Here is a 24467-nt window from a genome sequence, read left to right as displayed (position 1 = left end):
CTTCCAAAGTCTGTTATGTGGGTCACAAGGCTGAACTTCCCTTCCATTATAGGACTAACCAGCCTCATCCAGGACAAGCAAACAGACAATGCTATGGTAGGGCCTCTCACCAGACATAATCCCTGCTAAAAAAAAAAAAAAATTAACAAAATTTATTCCAGGATCCATTTAGTTGTAACTTGATATTTTCATTTTCCAGACAACTCTTGCCCTTTCTAGGGGAGGACTCCCACCCCCGTTATGGGGACAGGGTTTCCCATGTCTCCTGCATCTCTGGCTGGTTGAGGCTGCCCCTGACAGGGGAGGGTGGACGGTCTGTGGTTTTCTGCTCTCTGTGCAGTCCTCCGGGGACGCAGTCACAGTGGTTGAATGTTTTATGTCTGACGTTTCAGAGGAGCCTATGAAAGCCAGTGCAGATTGAGGGGCCCTGTGTTCAACTGTTCTCTCTGCTTGTTGGGCAGAGGCTGCTCTTGGCCGCCTTGCTGGGCATCAGCTGACTGAGCGTCCCTCCCACTGGGGCCGTGGTGCTGTGGGCCCGGAGCGCAGCTTCTCCACCCGGTCCTCACGCAGCCTCGGCTCCTCCCGTCGGAGTCTGGCTGCGCTCGTATGTTTCGGTCACCGCACTGGGGACCTGGAGTAGGGCGAGTCCTGGGACCTGTTTCAGTGCAGAGTTGACCTTAAGAAGTGGTAAAAACAAAATCTGTTTCTCTCTAGGTCCTAACTTTGCACACATCTCAGTTTCTAATCTTCGATTAGTCAAAACTTTGAGTTCTATTTACCCGGCTCAAGTTCAGGGCCTTAAAGCTTGTTACTGTAGACTTGAACTCATGTGCTTTTAAAATAAATGTTAACATCTAAGCTCTTATCTTAGGCAAGAAATTAAGGATGTTGAATTAATTTCATTTTTATTCTGTAAAAATGGGTTTTTACCATGTTGGCTTTCTTTTCCTTTTGTTAATTGAGTTCGAAACAGTCGGCATTAATGGATTTTTATGTTTGCTTCCATTGCTGCCACTCTTTTCTGTAACTCTTCACCTGAGATCTGGATTACTACAGCTTGTTTCCCTAACACTAGTCCCTTTAACTCCAATCTTAGGGAGCCCCTGCTTCTCCCGAGCAGGCGTCCTTCCCTTAGCTGGATACCACTGGGTGCATCATCCCTGCACCCATCCTTGGCCCAGCTTGTCCCCTGATTCACTCTGCCTCTGAACAGCTTTCCATCTGTCCCTTCATACTTACACTCCTGTTGCTCTCGCCTGGAATGCTGCGTTTCCCTAAGTGCTTCCTCAATAAAGTGACAGTAGCCTGGAAAATACAGGATAAAATGGAGTTAATTTTTTCCCTCTAAATTTCCAGTTAGGCTTGGGGACAGGAGGGAGTAAAGTTTTCTACTGAAATCCTGCAATACTTCTTTTGCACTTTTAAATTTATGTATGTGCTTATTACGTAGAAAACAATTGACTGTCAAAAAGGAAATAAAGGGCAATTCACTCATAATCTCAATATTGTTTTCGTTTTTCTATGTATGACCCAGTGGACCATATAAATAAACATATGCATATATAGTCTTATGTTACACACATATTTTTTTCACTTTTATTTTCTAATTTTATTGGGCATTTGGAGGGCTGAGATTTATGTCTTATAGTTCATTTGTGTCCCTCAGGTGCCAAGCACAGTCCTAGGCACATGATAGGAACTTAGTAGCTCATTGACATTTTTAGGGTTTTGCAATTTTACTTTTCCTCTTTTTATTTCATTTTTTATCTGTAGCCAATTATTATTTCTTTTCAATTAGATTCAATTGCTTTTGTGTGCTCAGGACTATATATTTTAGTTTCCTTTTTCTTGGTCTTTTTCTGTTTTTCTATTCAATCTTTGGCTTTTTGGATCATAAGTGAGAGTCACCTTTCTTGTCTGTGGGCATATTGGATTAACCTAAACACTTTGCTAGCATACAAAGAAGTGTCAAGGTTTTCTCAAACCTCTCTTTTTCCCACAATAGTTCCATTTAGGAGGGAAAAAGTCATTGCACCTCTTAAAGGCAGGATCTATGTCTTATTTCTCTTTGATTCTCCTAGAACAGTGCCTAAAAGTAATATTAGCACAGTAAATATTTTTGTTAAATTGAACTGAATAAAAATAAATTGTTTCAGATATGTATTACTTTTATAACAATAAATTATACAAATAGTACCGCCCCCCCCCCCCCCAGCAAAGCTTTTGTAGACTGGTTTATTTTACTTCTTCATCCTGTCATATAGCAATCTTTTCAGTGCACTTAGACTACAGGACATTCATCACTCAGAACTTGTGGGATGGTTGTGTTTTCAATTGTGATCCCATAGGAGATATGGTCATCGTTTGCCAGAAAATTGATACTTTAATTAAGATAGTAGCTTGAGTTAATGGATCAGGGGTCCCCAAGACCAGTGATTAGGAGGACTCAGAAGATAGTCATACTCATGGCTATGATTTGTTGCAGTGAAAAGATACAAAGCAAAATTAGAAAAGGGAAAAGGCACAGGGATGAAGACCAGAAAAAGTCAGGCCCAAGCTTCCCAGGGTCCTCTCCCAGAAGAGCCACATAGGATGCGCATGATTCTCCTGGCAGTGAATTATAACGACACCTGTGAAATGTAACCAACTGGGGAAGCTGGTTAGTGACTCAGCACCCGTAGGTTTTACTGGGGACTGACCATGTAGGCACCCCCCTGCCTGGTGCATACCCAAACTTCTAGAAGGAAAGCAGGTGTCCACATAAAGCATTGTTCATGCAAACTGTAGGCACAGTGAGCCCCTCTTACTGGTTCTGGGAATGATGGGACCCCTCCCAAATCCAAGTTCCCAGATACCAGCCAAGGGCCAACCTTGTAAACAGGCCTTTCAAAGGAGAGCAACAGGCCTGCTATGTGAATTCTTTTCTGCACATGCCATGTAATCTTAGATCACTTTCAATTCAGGGATTGGACTTTTATAAATCAGATTTTGTGTTATATATTTTATGTCATTCAAAAATAAATTAAAAAACGTCTTTCCCTGCTGTTCTAAAGGGCCTGGAAGCCTGGTACACAGTTCATGTTGTCTTCTGTTGTGCTTTGAGGTCAGAGTATCGGTGCCATATTGGTAACGGTGCCAAGTGGACAAGCTCTCCTCTATAGTTACAAGAGAACTATTTTACAGAAAACTCCCTGTGGAGGACATTTTCCCCAGATATGTGGTGGTGATGCACTCAGACAAGCACAAATCTATCGACCCCCCCCTTCCCTTCCTCATCAGAGGGGAAAGATGTTCGCAGGAGAGGGTGAGGCAGGACTCAGACCTGAGAGGGGCCAGTGGGGCGTGGAGCAGGGTAAATCCCCGGTTTATCTCTACCTTTGCCTTTATGGCACACATTCTCAAGGTGGCTATGTTAAGAAAATTGGCCTAACGGGAAATGAAGTGGCTTTAAAAACAACAGATTTTCACCCTGTGGTGTGAATAGCTTCTGCTTTGCCACCCTCCTTCACTGGAGCTCTCTAGGCTGGGCAGTGGGGGAGCTCCATTGTCATACACCAGATAAAGCCCAGCCTAGCTAGGTGCGGTTAAGCCACTAATAGGCATTGAATAGAGATGCATTGGGGATTCTTTGCATTTTTGCATTTAACGCTAATGATTTGTTAATAAACTGGCCATTTGTTCACCCGATAAATATTAATTAATCTGTTTTGTTTTGCTTGTTTTATTTTTTGGCAAGTCGCCATGCTTTTCTTGGGTATAAATTTAGCAGCAAATTTAGATTTAGAAGTTGCTCTTGAGGAGGGATGAAACACAAGGTACGCAAATTTAAGAGTTTTATCTGGAAAGCGCCATAGTTCAGGTAGTTCAGGGATGTGGTAGAGGGTTTCACATAATACGTGGGAAAAAAAGATTCAAATGATGCTTGCATTCATTCATTCATTCATGCAGCAGATATTAGATGCTATGCCCTCACCTCAGCGTGAGGGGCTCGATACAATGAACAAAATAATACATGGTTCTTGCCAAGTGATCATCCAGACTAGTAAAGGGAAACAGACAACAAATAAGGAATTTAAGCCATATGAAGAACAGAAGGTTTCATGATGGATAATAATTTTTATTGTTTTTTAAAATTTTGTTTTTTCAGGTCATTCTTCAATATCTTTATTATTAATGTAGGAAAATTATTTTGAATACTTATTTTTTCATGCTTTTCTCCCCTTCTCTTTATAGCATATATAAAAGGTGGGTGGATCCTTAGGAAAGCCTGGAAGATTTACAATAAATGCTATTTGGACATCAATGCCCTCCAGGAGCTGTATCAGAAGAAGCTAACGGAAGAGCCCTTGACTTCTGACGCTGCAAATGATAATCACATTGTGGCTGAAGGGGTGTCTGAGGAGTCTCTAAACAGACTGAAAGGTGCTGTGAGCTTTGGATATGGCCTTTTTCACCTTTGCATATCCATGGTGCCCCCAAACCTGCTCAAAATCATCAACCTGCTGGGTTTTCCTGGAGACCGCCTACAGGGGCTTTCTTCACTGATGTATGCAAGCGAAAGTAAGGACATGAAGGCCCCTTTAGCTACGTGAGTAGCTATATTGCAATGCTTTGGTAGATAATATAGTGTTGAAAGTAAGTGAACAACAATCAAAACCTTTATAGGAAACTTCAGGTAAAATGCTTGGTTGGTTGACATGCTGCCATGCCTTTCTGTCTTTTAGTGCAGTGCCAAGGACCATGCTTTTGGTGGTGTTTATAAGTTGACTTTAGAGACCAGAGCACTGTTCTTAAGTCTCATGAGTCCTGTATTTTATTTTATTTTTATTTATTCACTTATTTATTTTTGTGGAAAGTCCTTCTTGACCATTTTTTCTTTTCTTTTTAAATTTTTAAATTTATTTTTTTGTTGAGTCCTGTATTTTAAACATGCAAAATGGTCATGATTTATAAACAGTTTTTGTGACCCTGACCAGTCACTGAGATTGATAATCCTGATTTTTGGACTTAAGGGGATATATATTTCATAAGACTTCTGTAATTCTGAAATTTCTATTCTTATATCCTCATGTTGGGTAATTTTCCTTGATGATTCTGGTTGGTCCATTGGTCTCTTATATGTGGCTTGGATAGTTTGTGGTGTTCAACTAAATTGAGTTATTGTTGTTCAGACTAAACTTAAATGATAATTATTTAAACCAAAAAGTGTGAAGAAGCCATTATAACCATCCAGAGCAAGGATTCACCCATTTCCTCATCAGTTAAAAATGATGTGATTTTTTTTCAATCTGGTAAATATCTACTACCATTTGAAGTTAGAATAATTTTATCAAATACCGGATGTCCTTTGACATTACACCACTTATCAGAATTTTTCCAAAGATTTTGGTATCACAGAGGACCTTAGTGTGCTGTATTTCTGCTTATGTCAGTATTGAGGAATTTGGATGTTAACTCTTAATCAGCTGGTAGCTATTAAAAAGGTCATTAATTTTTTATTGCAAAAATATTCATGCCTCCACAAACTCATTATATTACACAATGGTCCTTTATTAATTTGACTTAACAGATTTGTAACTTGTGATAATTTGTCTTTTCTAATAATATTTTCTGAGAAAGGGTTGAATTCAATTAATAATAATGTAAATTAGTCTGATCTCCAGACGAGGACCAAATTTATGCACATGCTGGAAGCATACATTTACATAAAAATATTTGTTGTGTTGGTTAAACATTTTTGTCTGTTTGTTAAAGCCAGCCCAGTGAATCTATTTTGTTTACTTAGTTTAACGTGGCTTTTTTTTTTTTTTTTGAAAGGGACACGTTTGAAGTGGGAGAATTTTAAGTAACTTACTTATTTGTTTGGTTTTCAAATTGAACAGCCTCAGTGGCTAGAGAAAGGGCCCTTCATCCAGTCCTTTCACTTATTTTAACCCAATTTTGTACAATTTTGCCTGTGGTTCCTATATTTAAAATCAGTCTGAGGCTTACACTCCAACTTTTGTGAACACTAGCGAAAACATTTTCCTTTTGTAAAAAGTAATGCAAAGAGTAATTATAAGGGGATAGTAAATTCATGGTAACCAATTTCTGTTTCTAATTTACATGTTGATGAGTAAGGTGTAGAATTCAGAGATTTACATAAATGATACCGTCAGCAATCCATCTAGAAGCCTCAGAAGAGCTACTTGCTTCTGTCACCTTATTCTCTTATCCGATGGGAGTATGCTGATTTATATGTTGTGCTCTAAAGTTGTGGCTTTCCAAATACTGATAAAACTAAGATGGGGAGCGATACTGATTTTACTTCTTCAGAGACTGCCTAGTGAGCTTTTTGGAAGGAGTGTGTATTGGAAGAGCACACACTGATTTTTTTTAAAGAGTGGAAACACTGTAGGAAAAGTCATTGTCACTCACGGTTTCTCTCCCTCTTCCTTCAGATTAGCGCTGCTGTGGTATCATACTGTAGTCCGCCCGTTTTTTGCCCTGGATGGCAGTGATAACAAAGCAGGCCTGGATGAAGCGAAGGAAATTCTTCTCAAAAAAGAAGCTGCTTATCCAAATTCTTCCCTCTTTATGTTTTTCAAGGGACGCATACAACGATTAGAGGTACTGTGCCTTCCCCATCTTTTAAAAAATAAAGCCTTCTGTTGATATAATTCTCACTGAGGGGGGGGGTAGTTTCACAAGGAGCCCGAATGTCATAGGGCCGAGTAACATCTTGTTTTTGTGCCTTGCGTTGCATCATTGCTGTGGGAGCCTCTTCCAGGAACCCGGGGTGTTAGTCAGTTACCTTCTGTTCTGCAGCTGTGGGCGAAGCAGGGCCGGGGTCCCTTGGCGCTGATGAGACGAGATGCTGCACCCTGAGCTGAAGGTACAGGACCCCTTGGGAGCGTCTTAGTTAAAGAACACGAGATACGTTGTTTTTCCTTCTCTGGAATTACTAATAATCTGTTTCCAAATGTTCATCCTGGCTGACAGTGGATTTATACACAAGTTATTGCCCGAAATGTCAAGGACAGCAAAGGCTTTGAAATAGTAGTAGCTGGTATTACTTTTTCATGCATGTGGCTATGTCCTGTGCCAGAGGTTTCACACACACCATCCCATTTGATCCTCAGAACAAGCCTGCGACAGAGATAGAAAATCATCCCCTGCATCTTACAGGAAAGATAAACAGGGATCTTAGCGGGCTTCACGTGATCTCCGAGGTCACCCAGCAAGTGAGGCCAGGCTGTCTCATTCCAGAAACACAATACGCCCTGGCCTTTGAGGGGGTTCTGCTTCTCTTTGCACTTCTTTTTTTGTCTGCTTGCTTGAGGGCATGAGGATCTGAAGAAAAATGAAAATTTTGTAAGAAATTAATCATGCATATGAAAGAAGGTGACTGTTATGAGGTCTACCACCCACAGGCTCACCAGTAGCTAGTAGTGCAGCAATGTGAGGTTTAACAACCTCTGCCCTCAGTTAACCAGGCATTCTCAGCACACCCACCAAAAAAACCCACAAGTGCTTTGGAAGATTTTTGCCTAGGAATGCTTTCTTGAGCACAGGAGGTGATGCGTTCACTAATTTTTTGTTGGCAGTGGAATGTATATTACTTCCCCAATAATTTCTTTCCTTCATGAAGTGCCTTCTTAAATCCGAGGACTCCTTACCTTTATTTATGGAAATTGTATTTTAAAGATTATACTAATAATTTACAACTGAAACACAACACAGAAAGCTCCCCAGGATCTGACTTATTTAAACCCATGTCCAAGTCATTTTTCTTCTCATTACTTTGAGACTGTTTTTCTTTGCATTCAGGCTCACGTACCTTCAGTGACATGGCTCTTTTTTTCTCTTGCTCTCTTAAAAACGTAGATCAGCCTCCTGTGCAATCCAGTCTGCTGTTAGTGTGTTTTTCTTTCAAGCTCAGGGTGACGGTCCTACATGTAGGGAAGCATGTTCAAGCTATTCAGGTTTCTCTACTCCCTTGGGTTTGTGCAGGAGGAAATAACCCTGTAAAAGGAAAATTTTAATTGGCTCAGCCTTCTCACTTCAGTGACCTTTTCTGAAATGGAAGTTGGGTGCAGGGTAAGTGCTTTCTTAGATGTGTAATGCCTTTCCTTTAAGAAACTGACATTTGGAATAACTCTGAACTCGACGATACTAGGTTTAGTGTTCAAAGGAGGTTTGCCTAGTGGGGGTGAGAGCCTGACGTTTACAGTTGTGTACAACACAGCAATGAGGCCAGAGCATCAGGCATGTACTAGACGTCTCTCCCCTCACTCCCTTGATCAATGAATGCTCTCAATTGGGTTTTGAAACTGTTAAATAGAAATGTAAAAGTCAGGATTTATATTTCATTATGCTTTCCATTTTCATTAATTTTTTATTTTAAAACAAAAATGCTGGGACTTCCCTGGTGGTCCAGTGGCTAAGACTCCGCGCTCCCAGTGCAGGGGGCCCAGATTCGATCCCTGGTCTAGGAACTAGATCCCACATGCATGCCACAACTAAGAAGTCCGCATGCTACAACTAAAGATCCTGCATGCCACAACTAAGACCCGCTGCAGCCAAATAAATAAACAAATATTTTTTAAAAATGCTTAACTTTTAGCAAAATTATTAATAACTTATTTATTCCCCCAAAACTCAATTTGGCATGATTTTAGTTTGTCCACAAGTCATCCCTATTAGGGATGGAGTGAATGCTAACAGTGAGTGGTCATTCATTGTCGTTGGGATGGTTCTAGAAATGAGGAAGCCACAGCACCATCAAAGGATTCTTATAAGCATGGCTTGGGGAGGTACAATAGTCACCATGAGAGCTCTCAGCGGACGTTCAGTCTCTTTCATGGTAGATCATTGGAATCTGAGTGCCGGTGGTAGTTGTTAGAACTCCTTTGTCATGGAGCAGCTTGCTTACCCAACTGATACTTGGTTTTAAGAAAAAAAGACTGAAAGACCTGTTACTGCTCTTGATAGGTGAGCTGTAGCCTGAGGGTCAAGTGAAGTGTGACAGTTGTTTCTGTTTGGCTCTTCGCAAAGTCTTAGAGGTTAACAGAATTTTAGGGCTAACTTGAGATATTATTGGCATTATCTTCATGGTGCCTGGACACTGGCATTTCATTAATCTTCCCAGGTGAGCATGTAGGAAGGTATCAGATGGTGGCATCCTTCATTTGCTGATGAAGAATTGCTCAGAGAGGCTGTGACATGGGTCTTGTCAAAGGCTTTTTGTAAGGCCTCTAAGCTCCCAACTCAGTTTATGAAAACACACAGGGCTTAGTTGACGAATTTGTTTACAGAAAACCTTTTTTCTTTTCAGTGAGCATTTAGGTTAGAGAGAGGGCGCCTTGAGATCTTTTTATCGACAGGCTCCAGGGAACATGGTCTGGGGCTCTAATTTTGGCAGGTGCATCATATGACACGGACTTAGCTTCTTCAGTGACTCAGAATCTGCAAAGTTATTTGAACAGCTGCTTTCACGTAAGCTTGCCCTCATACAGGGTGACTAGCTCAACACGGGCTAGTTAGTGTTCACTTTCCTCGTTACTTTCGAATCATGTGCAGGTGCCCACTTTCTCTTTTAGTGTCATGAACAGTTTTTTACATACTTTGCCCTTCATTGTTTGGGACAGTTTGGAATCCGTAGGGGAGGGTGGTCTTTAACACATCCACCCCTGTCCTGCCACTTGCATAACCCTTGTGGCTGTGTCTTCGTTATTCCCCGGTGTTGTGGCCTGACTTGACATAGCAGTGAAGTTCTATGCCGTCGGTGGTACACGGGGTCCTTGTGCATCTCAGGACGCCAAGCTTCTCTGCTCTTTGGGAGTCTCGGCCAGACTGTAGGAAGAGTTTTCTTTCTTTACCACCTTTGCTTCTCCCCACTGCGTGTCTGAAGCACCCCCACCTCTGGCCCTCTCCACCCTCTTGTCTTACGCTCCTTATCTGTCCTGTCTCTGTTGACTTTTCCCATGTGACTTAGCATGTTGCTGTGAGGAATAAATGGGTTCACACAGCACTTAGCATGTGATAAACGCTATCCAAGTAGTGGTGTGATGGTTGTTGTTATTTTTACTGAGTGCTTAAGCCTGGGAAGTAGTGTTACCAAATTTGCTCTCTTTTTAGGAGAAAGCACTTGTTTTGGTGTTGAGAGCTGTCAGTAGAGCTAGGCTTGTGATGGGTAAGATGCGTGTGTGTAGCTAGAGGGGCTATAGCTACTGTACAGTACCCATGTTTACTTTTCCCTGAATTTCCATCATGCACACAGATGTTAGGAAGTTGACCCAAGGGTTATATAGTAACCTCCATTTTAAAATATGAATTGATAATTATAATTTTGAACTTTGTATTTATTTTCATCCCAATAAACCTATAGTAGTGGTGGTAGTGGTAGTCCCTTAACATACAAGTGATTAATGAGTATTTTTCTTGATTATTTAAAAGTATTAGGGACAAGTCTACATTTTAATAAACTTTTTAATTCTCTCTAGCCCTCTTTTTTTCTCTAAACAATACAGATTTGCACAACTCCCCTCTCCTCCCATTTTAACAGTCTATTTAGTATATAATGTACAGATACACATGCTTGGTTTTGTGTGTATACATAGCTTCATATACATACTTTGTATGATGTGACTAGTTATAAAACTAATTTTTAATATTAGTCTACTTATCTGTCTCTAAACGCTCAAATATTTGAATGAATGACAGTTGATGGACATATTCTAATGAAGTTGCTTTGTGCACTTTGGGAACTCTTATTTTGAAACTGTCTTCCTAGCTTGGACCCATACTTTCTGAATATCCTGCATGCTGGCATCACAAAACCGCACATTTGCTTCTCAGGAGCAGAAGTGGGCCCAGCACAAGACCTGGCCCTCAGTGTGTGTTTGTCAAATGAACAGATGCGTCTGTTGGCAGGAAGTCCATTGATCAGTGTGAGTGACGGCGTTTCTTTAAGAGAGGAAGCTGGTTATCAAGGACTGTCTACTTTTCTTGGTGGCACCTAAACCTGTTTCTGCTACCGATGCAGAAGACGATGGTGGAAGAATGTCTTGACGTCTGGTGTAAGAGGATGGCCTCCTGAGGAGGGTACCGAATCAGATATTGAAATTCTCATGGGCTGGCTAAAGAAGCGTGACTCTAAAGAAATGAAATAAATAAATTTACAGGAAGTAAAAAGGAACTGGATATCGGTGAGGTCTGTGCTCATTGCCGGAGTGGCGAGGTGAGAAGGCCGAGCCTCTGTGCGCCCTGAGCTCAGCCTGGTGGGCCCTGTGCTATAACAGCCCCTCACAGTTACAGCGGAGACAGCCCTACTTCACGAGGACCAAGTGGGAGTGTGCACAAGGCCTTGAGGCCACACTGAGGGAGCCCTAGTGAACTTTACCCTGTGTGTGTGTGTGTGTGTGTGTGTGTGTGGCCTTTTCATACCATCTTTCTCGTATTCAAAGCTGCCTTGTTGGTTCTCTCTGATAAATGCCACCTTCTCACTGCACTGTCTGCTCTGGTTTGTACTTCTCCCCCCGGTCCTTGCTTCTGAGCAGGGTGTGTGATAGGATGTGGTTTCTCTTCCCCATGAATAATGTCTGCAGGGATGGCTTTGATGGTTGACCTTTACTTTGTCACCCTGGTGTTCCATCTCCTTGCTTTTTTTTTTTTTTTTTTGAGGTGATTTTTTAAAAATAAATTTATTTTTATTTTTGGCTGCGTTGGGTCTTCATTGCTGGGCACGGGCTTTAGTTGCGGAGAGCGGGGGCTACTCTTTGTTTTGGTGCGCGGGCTTCTCATTGCGGTGACTTCTTTTCTTGTGGAGCATGGGCTCTAGGCGCGCGGGCGTTCAGTAGTTGTGACTCGCGGGTTCTAGGGTGCAGGCTCAGTAGTTGTGGCACATGGGCTTAGTTGCTCTGCGGCATGTGGGATCTTCCCGGACCAGGGCTCGAACCCGTGTCCCCTGCATTGGCCGGCGGATTCTTAACCACTGTGCCACCAGGGAAGTCCCAACCGTCTCCTTACTTTCTATTACCTGCACGGTTCTGTGTGAAAGGCCTTTACGCTTTGACCCCAGTGTGCGTGTGTTCTGGCTCTGGATCTTCCTCCCACTCATCATTTCAGGCTGTAGTCCTTTCTCTCTGGACTTTTATTGATGAAATTACATTTTTCATTGGTGTTCCCCATAGTAAGCAGGAGGTCTGTGTTGCTTTTTAGCCCCTCAGTTCATGATTGTGGCAGGGACAGAAAGGTGAAGGTTGATCCCCTTGGTGATTAATTTATCAGACAGAGACAAGAGGCAGGAGGCCTGCGGGGGGTCATGGAGAGTAGGGGCCAGCACAGAAATGCCAAACCCAGGGAGACCTGTGCCCATGCACCCATCTCGGGGGCATATTGACTAATCAGAGCTGTTGGGTGGCAGCGTTTCTCTGCATCTGTTGACGAGCAAGCCTGCCTCTTGTATCTGAACAGCATGCTTTGCCAGCATGAGGTAATGTTGTTATTTATAGGATCAGGAAAAAGGCAATGCAGGAAGAGAAATAATTCCCTGAAGTTCTGTTAATTGTAGTCTTCTCTTCCGACCTATGTGGTTCTCTTTATTACTTCAGGCACCAGGAAATAGGGTTACCATTTATTCTCAGAAGGACACAAAATAAGAGATTGGCTTAATATGGTGTAGGAGAGGTGGAGGATATATTTGTCTTCACTTTCCATTGTGGTAAATCCATACCGTGTGGTTTAATGACTCTGTTCACTGAAATGAGATGATGATAACCCAAACTGCTAATAGGTTAAATACATTTGCTGTTCTTTTAACTCTTATCTTTACAAGCTGTTGGGTTGAAAAGCAAGTAGAAGGTTAACGTTGATTTATATCCCTAAGCTCACTAAATGTGCATAAGAGGATGAGTTTTCCCTTGCCTACATTAACCCTGGTCCTAAGGGTAGGGGTTAAGTGCATGATCTATTGTTAGGTGTCCTTGACAGTAATACTGCTAAACCGATTCTGCTACTCAGTGACATTAATGCTGAATCACATGTGAGTAACTGGGTTGTCACAGCATGTCCTTCTGCATGCTACAGGTGACAAGGCAGGGCCTCTCTTTTTAAAACACATACATAGTACTTTATTGTAAGATGTTAAGCAACTTCATAAAAATAACCCAGCAATAATTAAATTCTAAGCTGTTTTGTTTCAAGTTGTTTTGTGATCTTTAATATACACATATGAGACTTCAGGCAGTTTTGCTTACAAATCTAATGTTTGCATGTTTTAACATAGTTTTTGTAAATAACAGGTATGGAAACTATTTAGATTTCCATTGTGTTACTAATTTGATATTTCCCATTGTTGGGATATTGGGATATTTAACAGTTGTTGTTTCCCTATGATTTCCCAGTATTTCCCTGTGATAGAAAGTACTGCAATAAATATCTTAGCATATTTTTCCCTTTTATTTTCTTGAATTACTTCCTTTGGCTATAGCTCCAGTGGTGTCATTATTAGAATCAAAGAGTGTGAACAGCTCTGTAGCTTTTGCTAAATCATAAGAGATGATACTCAAGAAATAGTGAGCCAGAGTATAATCATTCATTATTTTGTACATGGTATTAGCAGCAGTGTCTCACTGCATAGTTTTATTTTTTTATTTCCATGATGATACAAATTAAAGCAGTTTAAAGATAGTTCTTAGACATTACCAGTAAGACCTCTCGTGTTTATGTATCAGAACACTCAATATTGTTAAGATGGCAGTACTCCCTTGATTGTGTTACAGATTCAGTGCAATCTCTATCAGAATCACAGCTTGCTTTTTGCAGAAATGTACAAACTGATACTAAACTCAAGGAGCCCAGAATAGGTGAAACAATCTTGAAAAGGAGGAACAAAGTTGGAAGATGTATATACTTCATAATCTCAAAACTTACTACAAAGTAATCAAGGCAGTGTGGTACTGGCATAAGAATAGACATAAAGATCAATGAGAGTCAAGAAATAAACCTTTACATCCACAGATCAATTGACTTTTGACAAGGGCACCAAGACAAATCGATGGGCAGAGAATAGTCTTTTCAACAAATGGTTTTGGGATGACTGAATTACCCACATGCAAAAGAATGAAGTTGGACCCTTACCTCACACCATGTATAAGAATTAATGCAAAATGGGTCATCGACCCTAAATGTAAGAGCTAAAACTATAAAGCTCTTGGGTTAGGCAATGCTTTCTTAGACATGATGTCAAAGGTGCAATGACAGAAGAAAAAATAAGTAAATTGAACTACATTCGATTCTTGAATAACATGGGTTTGAACCGAGCAGGTTCACTTATATGCAGATTTTTAAAAAAATAGTAAATACCATGGTGCTTACACCATCCACAATTGATTAAATCATGGACATGGAGGCACCACTATAAATCATGTTCCGATTTTCAACTGTGTGGAGGGTTGGTGCCCCTATCTCCAACATTGTTCAAGGGTCAACTTCAACATTACATCAAAATTAAACACTTTTGTGCTGCAAAAAGTACCATCAAGAAAGTGAAAAGACGGGACTTCCCTGGTTGTCCGGTGGCTAAGACTCCACGCTCCCAATGCAGGGGGCCCGGGTTTGATCCCAGTTAAAAAATAGGTAAAGGATTTGAAGAGACAGTTCTCCAAAGAATATATGCAATAAGCACATGAAAAGATGCTCAGCATCATAAGTCATTATGAAGAAATGCGAATCAAAACCAAGTGAGGGGACTTCTGTGTGCCACAACTACTGAGCCTGCACCCTAGAGCCCACGAGCCACAACTATGGAAGCCCGCGCGCCGAGAGCCCTTGCTCTGCAACAAGAGAAGGCACCACAATGAGAAGCCCGTGCACCGCAATGAAAAGTAACCCCCACTCGCCGCAACTAGAGGAAGCCCGTGCGCAGCAACGAAGACCCAATGCAGCCAAAAATAAATAAATAAACTAATTAATTTTTTTTTAAAAAGTGAGATGCTATTTCACATCCACCAGAGTAGCTATAATAAAGACCACCCAATAACAAGTGTAGACAAGCATGTGGAGAAATTAAACCCTCATTCATTGCTGGTGGGAAAATAAAATAGCATAGACACTTTGCAACACAGTTCGGTGGTTCCTCAAAACGTTAAACATAGATTGATTATATGACCCAGAAGTTCCACTCAAGAGAGATGAAAACATATGTCCATATTATTCATAATAGCGAAGAAGCGGAAACCACTCAAATGTCCATCGACTGATGAAGGATAAACAAATGTGTATCCATACAATGGAATAATGTTTAGCAATGAAAAGGAATGAAGTACTGATACATGCTACAGCATGGATGAACCTTGAAAACATGTTAAGTGAAAAAAGCCAGTCACAAAAGAACATATATTGTGTGATTTTATTTATATGAAGTCTCCAGAGTATGCGAATCTACAGAGGCAGAGAATAGCTTATTGCTTACTTGTGGATGGTGAGGGAGAGTATGGAGTAACTGTTAATAGGTATAGGGTTTCTTTTGGGGGTGATGAAATACTCTAAACTTAGATTATAGTATTTGTTGTGCTACTCTGTGAATATACTAAAAACCATACGTACTTTGTGTGGATCTTATGATATTTGAATTATATCTCAGAGATGTTTCCAAAACGTGTTGCTGAGGGTGTGTATTTTCTATATGAATATATATTCTCTTTTTCTTTGGATATAAACTGTTGATCCAATCAAGTTTGACTTTTGAGTAAGAAATATTTTTCTCATGTATTTGCCCAAATTCTATTGTATAATGTAATCATAAGTTATGTTTATCATATATTTCCCCTCTACTATTACTGTCATTTTTGAGAACTGTCTTTACATTTTATTGTGAAAATTTGAACATTCAAACATACACACAGTTTTTAATAGATTTCATTTTTTCAGAAATAAAATTTATCTTCTCAAACTGGGACACATAGACTATTTTGTTTTCTTCAGATTGTAAAATGATGTTTTAAAAACTCTTATCTTCTCATTCCTCTTTGCGTGTGGAGATGGGTATGGTTTGATTCTGATACCTACTGGATTCAGGAATAGTAACATTAATTTAAGGGTATTTCTCTTCCTGTTATTGAACTAAATCCTTAAGATAGATGCAATCTGTTTTGAAATATCTTTATTTTCCACCTTTTATAGATGTTTTAAAATGAATATTACATGGTTTTGACAGTTGTGATTTTATATCTTAAATATAATAAGTACATCACTGTTGCCTTTAAAATATATATATTATTTAGTATTTTTATCCACTTGTTTCTCACATATATTCAGCTTTCAGTTTGTCAGGTTCTGTATATTATAGGGAAATTTTAATTGATATTTATAATATTTCTTATTCATTTCTGAGAATATCTCTTCATTTAGTCATGTCACTCTATCTTTCGTTACTTTATAATTTCTTTTACCTACGTCTGTCCTGTCATATATATATAGTAAACGTGGGTTCAGATAAAATAAGTATGTGCATGTGTACATAGTTATTTTGGATTAAGGAGGAACTAGAATTCAGGCCTTCTCTCTCAATCCAGTTCTCTTTTGAGCTTTTATTTGCTGATAAGTTACATATATATATACATTCTAAATGTAATGTATGTACAATAAACTGTGTATGTAACTTACTAGCAAATAATACATTTAAATATTAGTATAAATGTAAATATAAATAGGAGGGCTTATTCTTGGGCTTTAGAAATAAACCTGATATTTTTAAAAAATGAGTTGATTAATAGAATTTTTTTTTTCTACATTTTGGAGAAGCAAGTCACTTAAAGTAATTAAACATTTGAATGTATTTTTTGGTTAGTCATTGTTAAGTACCCTTTTGAAATTAATTCTTTAACAACTTCTCTTATTTCTTCAGTAATCTTAAGACATCTACTTACTTTTATATACATCTTAGTTTTATATTTTACTTTTTCTCATTTCCACTTATTTTTAAACATATGATGACTATTTCCAGACGTGTAAATGTGGTATTACTTTTTATTATTTGTGGTATTTTTATAAATTTGTGTTTTCTTAATTTTTTTCTTTTTTTAAAATTTTTATTTATTTATTTATTTATTTATTTATGGCTGTGTTGGGTCTTCGTTTCTGTGCGAGGGCTTTCTCTAGTAGCGGCAAGCGGGGGCCACGCTTCATCGCGGTGCGCGGGCCTCTCACTATCGCGGCCTCTCTTGTTGCGGAGCACAGGCTCCACATGCGCAGGCTCAGTAGTTGTGGCTCACGGGCCCAGCTGCTCCGCAGCATGTGGGATCCTCCCAGACCAGGGCTCAAACCCGGGTCCCCTGCATTGGCAGGCAGATTCTCAACCGCTTCGCCACCAGGGAAGCCCTGTTTTCTTAATTTTATGATTGGGCTTTAGATTATCATATGGGCTTTTATAGAGAGAGATTGGATTTTTTTATCAATACATTTTCTACTTCCATTTTATTTCTAGTTTTTCTTCATTTAGCTTGTTTTATAGTTCATTTTCTTAATACTTTATCATATTTGTCTTATTAGAATAGTGAAGTATTAGTATTCTTGTTTAGGGATTCGATTGTACTCCTTGAAATTCAGCTTGCATTTCATTGGTTAACTGAGAGTGTTTGGGGGGCTGTGATATTGTGATATAATAAGATACAGATCATGACTAAGGGCTCAGCTCTGGAGGCCGACTGCCCAGGCTGAGTCCTGGCTCCTCTACTTTGGCTGAGTGACCTTGGACGAGACGCTTAATCTCTTTAAGCCTCACTTCCCTCCTTGTCGAGGCGGGGCCCCTGGTTGGTACCTTGGGCGTAGTTTCCCTGTTGAGATTTAGGGAGGTGGTAATCTGGGAGGCACGTGCTGTCCTGGGGCTCTGAGCGTGGGTCCTTGTTGGTGTAATGACATGACCACAGCCCTACTGGGGCTGCTGCTGGGGTTGATGCATTAACAGCCACAGGGACAGAGCTCATGCCCCGGGGGAGATCAGGACCACATGGCAGGCAGGCATGTAAGCAGATGCAGATGTGGCCAGGCTTTGAGAAACATAAAAACAGGCCTATGGGAAGGGAAAGCATGGTGTGGCTCACCCATGGTGCAACCCTCACGGCTGGAAAAGATGACCCAGGAGTGGGGGTATTTGGGTTGGCTCTTGAAGAGTCTGTAGGAGTTTGCAGGTGAGAGGTGAGAGCATGGGGGATGAGCTTGCATTCAAGCCCAGATCCAAGAAAATCAAGCCAGATAATGGGGAGATACAAGCTCATTGGGGCTGGAGCATTTGGTGGAGAGAGGAGGGTGGAGTAGGGGTGACCCCGGAAGCAACAGATGATTTGATTTTGTTTCTCAATCCCAACCTCCCTTCTCATAGAGGACTTTCTTGTTCATACTTACTTGTGTATATGAAGCACGCATGTTGTTTTCCTTTGCTCTCAGGGTCGTATTTATTGTTCTTGTTTGTTTCCGTTTCTGCTTGTTTATTCGGGGGTAGATTTTTCCTTAATGTTTGATTGAAAAGATGATCACTGTATTTTACTTGTCTGCCATTTTGAACATGGGTTCACATATCCACGCAGGCAGTGTTTCATGTCTTTGTTCCTCACCCTTCTGAGGACAGTAAGTGTACAGCAAACTCCCATTGCCGGGTGGCACAGAGCTAGTTTTAGGAAATATAGTGTTCCCTGCTTTTACCTACCCCTGTCCAGAGCTCATCTGTGAAATTCTATATTTTCTCATACTATCATATTGAACTTTTCTGTTTTTCTTTATGATGTTGGACTCTCAATGTGTGGGCACATTGGTTTCCTAAATCTGTGCGTTTCTTTGTTTCGTGTACTAGTCCTCATTTCTCTGTGGCTTCTTATAGAGGGCTTGTTAGCTATGGGAGTTTGTTGTCATACTGCTTCAGACCTTCAGGTTTGGGCGCGTAGCATTGTAGAAGGAGCACTGGACTGAAAGTCTGAAGATTTGGTGTTGGCTGTTTCGTGAAGAGTGAAAACCCTCTCTGCTTCTACATGGTCGCTCACACGTCAGTTTGGAAGAGCAGTGAGACCTCAGTTAAGCCAGTCTTCTCTGGCTCTGGTTCTTTACCTGGAAAATCAGGGGGGTTGGAATAAATCAGTGTTTTTCCGAAACATCTTACCGGGAGCACTGATTTGATGGACTAGTTAGTACATGTTCCATGAAAAGAGGTTCCATGTCATTTAAATCAGGATGTCCTGGGGCTTCTCGGAGACTTTAGTTTTGCATCACGAGGGAGATAGAGTCTGCAAGTATGCCGTGTTTACCCAAGTTAATTGGCCAGGAAAATTCTTTTTCATACTGTAGCCTGTGAGACTTAGAAGCATTCAGTAGAACACACTTGCGAAACACTAGGCTACATGATTTTTAAGATTTCTTCCAGCTTACAAATTGCATGGTTCGGTGAATATACTAAAAGCCACTGAATTGTACACTTTAAAAGGAAAGAATTTTCTCAAAGCTTTTCTAAAAAATTTTTCGTGGATCTTGAATCTTCAGAACTGTTAACTACCTGGCATTATTTCTGCTTTTTACAATTTGTCTTTAATTCCTCTTTGGAGAAACCCACATACCAGCTTGCCCATTTGACTTCCTTCACAGAGAATGTCATTCAGTTCTAGGAAAACTTTTCAAAGTCACTTTCCTGATTATGGCCTCTATTTGTTTCTCTCATAAAAGTCTGTATGGATATTAATCCTCTCCATCTATTTTCCAGGTTTATCTGTTTATCTTGAATTGCTGTCTCATTTTGAGTAGTGTGACTCTTTGTAGACTTGTTTTTCTGTATTTCTGTAGTCTTTGTTTTTCTGAGTTAACTCTTTGCATTATCGTTTTCACTGTTTAAAATTCTTTGATAGTGCCTTTAACATAAACATATTTCTTTTAAATTTACTGCCATCTTTCATAAATTCCTTCTCTGCAGTTTTAAAAGGCACTATAGTGTAGCTCAGCTCAAAATGGGCTCTTCCAATTCCTGGCTGGCTGAGCTTTCTGAGCCTGTATCCTTGTCTGTAAAAAGAGGACAGTGCCTTCCCTGTCAGCCTTAAATAATGTACCATGGATACAGCTAAGTGCTAACTAAGCACATGGTGCTTGGTCAGGGCTTTTCCTATTTAGACAGAATCTTGTCTTGGTTGTGAATTCAGTATAAAGCACTTTCCATCACAAATTTTTGTCAAAATCATGTGCCTAACTGTTGAGAGACCAAGGAAATTCTGCAGCTTGTGCATTATTCTGTTTGGTTACATAACTCATTTTCCAAGGGGGTTGCTGTCCATTTGTGTGGAGGTGCTGAAAACATTACTACTGTATTCCATTATTTGTGTGTAATCAGAGATTTGTAGCCTGTTATGGAAAAGGCCTTCTGGGGGGATGCCAAGAGAACTAGAAAAAGCTTGTGTCCCAAAATGAACTTATAATCTAATTATGAAGTTAGCAGTGTAAATGCATGAAAAGGTAATTGTACAAGACAGTGACAAGGGCCAGATGAATGGCTGGTGGTTGTGGGTAGCTGACCACCACCAGCTCCCACCATGCCCACCCTGTCCCCTTTATTACCACCCACCTCGTGTCTTCCCAGAGACTCATCCTCATTGGACACACGGCGTTAGGTGTCTTCCTGATTTGCTCCTTGTCTATCTCTCCACATTACAAGGAGAACAGAGGCTCCACAAGGCAGGGACTTTGTCTCTCTGGGTCACTGTTTATCTCAAATGCCTTGACCAGTGCCTGGCTCCTAGACGGGGTGTGTGTGTGTGTGTGTGTGTGTGTGTGTGTGTGTGTGTGTGTGTGCGTGTGTCAGCCCATATATTTATGGCATTTTGAAAAGTTTTCCTTAATTATGCAGAATTCATAGAGTCAGTGTTTATAGTAGTAGTAAAAGCTCCATCCTCCCCCATCAAGGACTGTGCGGTCATAACTCTAAAACCAAAACATTAAAGGAAAGATTGATAGAATTGATCATACATTGATCAAAAGATTCATAGAATTGACCCCAAAATAACTTATATATTATAAAAAAATGATAAAGTTAAAAAACGAAAAATTAGGAAACAAATGATTAAGTGTTGGCATCCTTAATTTAGAATAAGCTCTTGCAAAATTAGAACATATTAAAAGGGTAAATATAAACATACAAAAAGAAAAATAGTCAAAGCACCTAAACAGACAAGCTATAAAATAAGACATACAAATGGCCAATATCATATGAACCTCAGGATACAATCAAGGAGATGCAAATTAAAACAACACTGAAAAATGATTGGCTAGTATTAAAAACATTGTGTGTTGGAAAAAGTATAGGGAAATGGGCCTCTTATAAACCGTTGGCGCATATGTAAATTGGTAAAACCTTTGGGGCAGGTAGTCTAGTATTTATACACATTACTATATAATATAACTTAGGAAATAACTGATGCACCACATATGTGAGTGCCCGCACACAGACAGAGACTAAACCTGCCCACCTTCATCACTGGTAAGAAAAACTCCAGGGGTGGGTGTTGAGCTGGGTGGGTACTGTGATTTACCTGGCTTAGCTCGGGTACTCATACTCTCTCTGAGACCAGAAAATTTTTCCAAGAAGCAGGACCCTTTCCATTCCCACCACATACATGAGGGTGGAGAGGGGGCGAATGGCTCCCTGAAGAGAGGATGCCTCTGACAGTTAGTTGGTGTATTCGCTTCCTAGGGCTGCCATAACAAAGAACAGAAATTGATTTTCTCACAGTCCTGAGGTTGGAAGTCCAAGCTCAAGGTGGGCAGGGTTGATTTCTTCCGGGGCCTCTCTCCTTGGCTCGTGGGAGGCCGCCTTCTCCCTCTGTCTTCGCATGGTCTTTCCTCCGTATGCACACACGTCTGTCCTCATCTCCTTTTCTTGTATAAGGACACCAGTCATATTGGATTTGGGCCTGCCCTAAAGACTTCATTTTAATACGATTACCTCTTTAAAGACCTTATCTCCAAATACAATTGCATTCTGAGATCCTGGGGGTTTGGATTTCAACATATGAATTTTGGGGAGGGATACAGTTCAACCCGTAACAGGTAGCAGTGCCAATGAGTGTCTCCTCCCAGGAACTTGGGGTTTTCCTCTTTCTTTTCACATAGATGCCACTGGTACCCTGGTAGCCTCCAAATATATTACCTGGCAGGTTCTCCCAGAGGTCCCAGAACAGAAAGACTCACAGGCCAAATTAAAATGGGCTTGAATCACATGGCTTACTAAATCAATGTAAAACACAGCCAGGAGCAAGGGGGAAAAGGTAGCATGGGTTAACACTCTTAGGATAGGGTGCAAGTGGGGTGGAAGGGCCATGCTACCTGGGTCCTGGGTACATGACGTGCAGTATCCTGCTTCACTCTGCACATCAGCCTTCCTCACTGACAGGAGAGGGGGTACAAGGAGAGAAGGGCCCATAGGTGCGAGTTGCCCTGGGCCAGTGACACACTTGATCAGAAACCCACAGGGATGAGTACACTTGGCCACAGCTAATTAAATGGACGGACCGTCATGGGTTTTGTTGGTGTTTCTTGGGCAGAGGACACATGGTGCCAGGATGGGCATCACCAATGGGGGGTCAGATTTAAGACCTCATGGATATTCAGTTCTCATGTATAGTTAGTATTCTGACTATTCAGTGTGTTTTGTGTATTTGGTCTTTTGAGTATGAGATATCTCTTCGCCCTTTCATTCTTCTAACACACACACACACACACACACACGCTCCACTTGCTAAGTACTTATTGTATTAACACATCTCGGGAATTCTGCCTGTGTCTAACAAACTCTTTGCTGACCAGTTACTTAAAACATCTTGAGAGAATGTGCCTATGTTTCACAAGCTTACTTGTCTAACAGAACTGAAAATTCTCTAAAGCAAATGCACGTTAGCGCCATCCACACAGTCAGCGCCTTCCCCAGCAGCCGGGTCCACAGGAACGATGTTTGCAGTGGTGAACATCCTTCAGTTTGCCACTGCCCGGTGCTCTCAGCTCTGGGGTTTAACCCACAGAATTAGGCGATACCAGCATCATTTGAATACCAGCAGACTGGCTCTGAGCTGAGACCTTTTTGTTTGTGAGTTAGTGATGTCATTCAATGTTAAATGCAACTTGGAGGTGGTACAGAAGGAAACTGCTTGCTTGGGAAGCGGAGTCTTGGCATTTTAGATTCAGGCAAGTCTGGAACTTGGTGTCCCTTTGGCACTAGAGTCTGGGCCAGGCCCCTGAAAGAACTTGGCTTTGTTTCCATGTTCACTTTTTTTTTTGCAGCCCTAGAAATGGAACCTTTTGCTAGGTAGCTGAATTGAGAGAATCCTCTTGGCTTGGTATTGCTAATGAAAATCTTTGAGTAAAACAGAACGTAACATTAGTAACCCCAAGATTACAGTGCTAACTCTGAAAAATATTCATACTTACTGTGTCTTCATATTTGTACTTTGAGATCTTTACTTTCTAAAGACCTTAAAAATATATTAATGTGGAAATAGCTTCAGAATAACTTAATCTTTTTTAATTGGGTTGAAAATGTTGCCCGTGGTCTGTGCATCCCTTTGTATTACGTGTTTCATTTTCCTTTGTCCCCTGTCTCTCCAGGCAAGAGCACACACTTGTATATTTGTGGTAGAATCTTAACTCAAACAGCTCCTAATTATACCTGGTAGATAAAATATGGAATTTCTCTAGTTTTTTTTTTTTTTTTTTTTTTTAACCTCTACGTGACCACAAGCAGAATTATAAAGACAACTTACATTTTCTAAAGGACTGCAGGGAATTCCCTGGTGATCCAGTGGTTAGGACGCAGCGCTTTCACTGCCGTGGGCCTGGGTTTGATCCCTGGTCGGGGAACTAAAATCCTATAAACTGTGTGGCCAAAAAAAAAAAAAAAAAAGGACTGAAGAGGATGAAGCAAACAAAACATAGTATAATAAGAAAAAAGTAACTGTCAAGGGAACAAAAACAGAAGTTAAATTAATATAAAAAGTATTAGTTACCTAAATCCATTTATGTTTACCATATTGCTATATAAAAGATAACTCTCAGATCAGGATAAAAAAGACAAATCCAACAATCTAAATAAATGTACAAGCTAACTAAAAAAATTTAAATGGTGATACAAAAGTAAAAAGTAAAAGAGTAGACAAAATATATCAGGCATACATAAATTAAAAAAATGACAGCAATGATAATTTAAGAATTGAGGGCAAAATGCATTAAATGGAACAAAGCTGGTTTAAAACTTTATGGTACTTGACAATTAAACTGTAACAGTCATAAAACTGTATATGCCTAAGAAATAGCATTTTTTCTTAAACATAATAAGAAACTTGCAGAAACACAATTATGAGAAACTGACAACTCTTTCATTCTTAAAAAATCTATTTTATAATAAAATAGTCTCTGAGTTTTCTGCTCAGTTTTGCTATAATCCTAATACTCCTCTAAAAAATAAACAT

The 24467-nt window shown here is 40.3% G+C and overlaps 1 protein-coding gene across 1 annotated transcript in view; it reads left to right on the top strand.

Annotated features, from left to right (window-relative positions):
• TTC39C (tetratricopeptide repeat domain 39C) overlaps positions 1–24467 on the top strand; it is a 109476-nt gene that overhangs the window by 62515 nt on the left and 22494 nt on the right. Inside the window, exons 5-6 of the mRNA XM_061169572.1 lie at positions 4234–4588; positions 6441–6609. Coding sequence (XP_061025555.1) covers positions 4234–4588; positions 6441–6609 — 524 coding nt within the window. The remainder of the gene's footprint in view (positions 1–4233; positions 4589–6440; positions 6610–24467) is intronic.

Source organism: Eubalaena glacialis, chromosome 15 (genome assembly GCF_028564815.1).
Source record: "Eubalaena glacialis isolate mEubGla1 chromosome 15, mEubGla1.1.hap2.+ XY, whole genome shotgun sequence".
In the NCBI taxonomy this organism is placed as follows: domain Eukaryota; kingdom Metazoa; phylum Chordata; class Mammalia; order Artiodactyla; family Balaenidae; genus Eubalaena; species Eubalaena glacialis.
The sequence above is the reverse complement of the archived record's forward strand: the minus strand, read 5'-3'. Positions and strand labels throughout refer to the sequence as shown.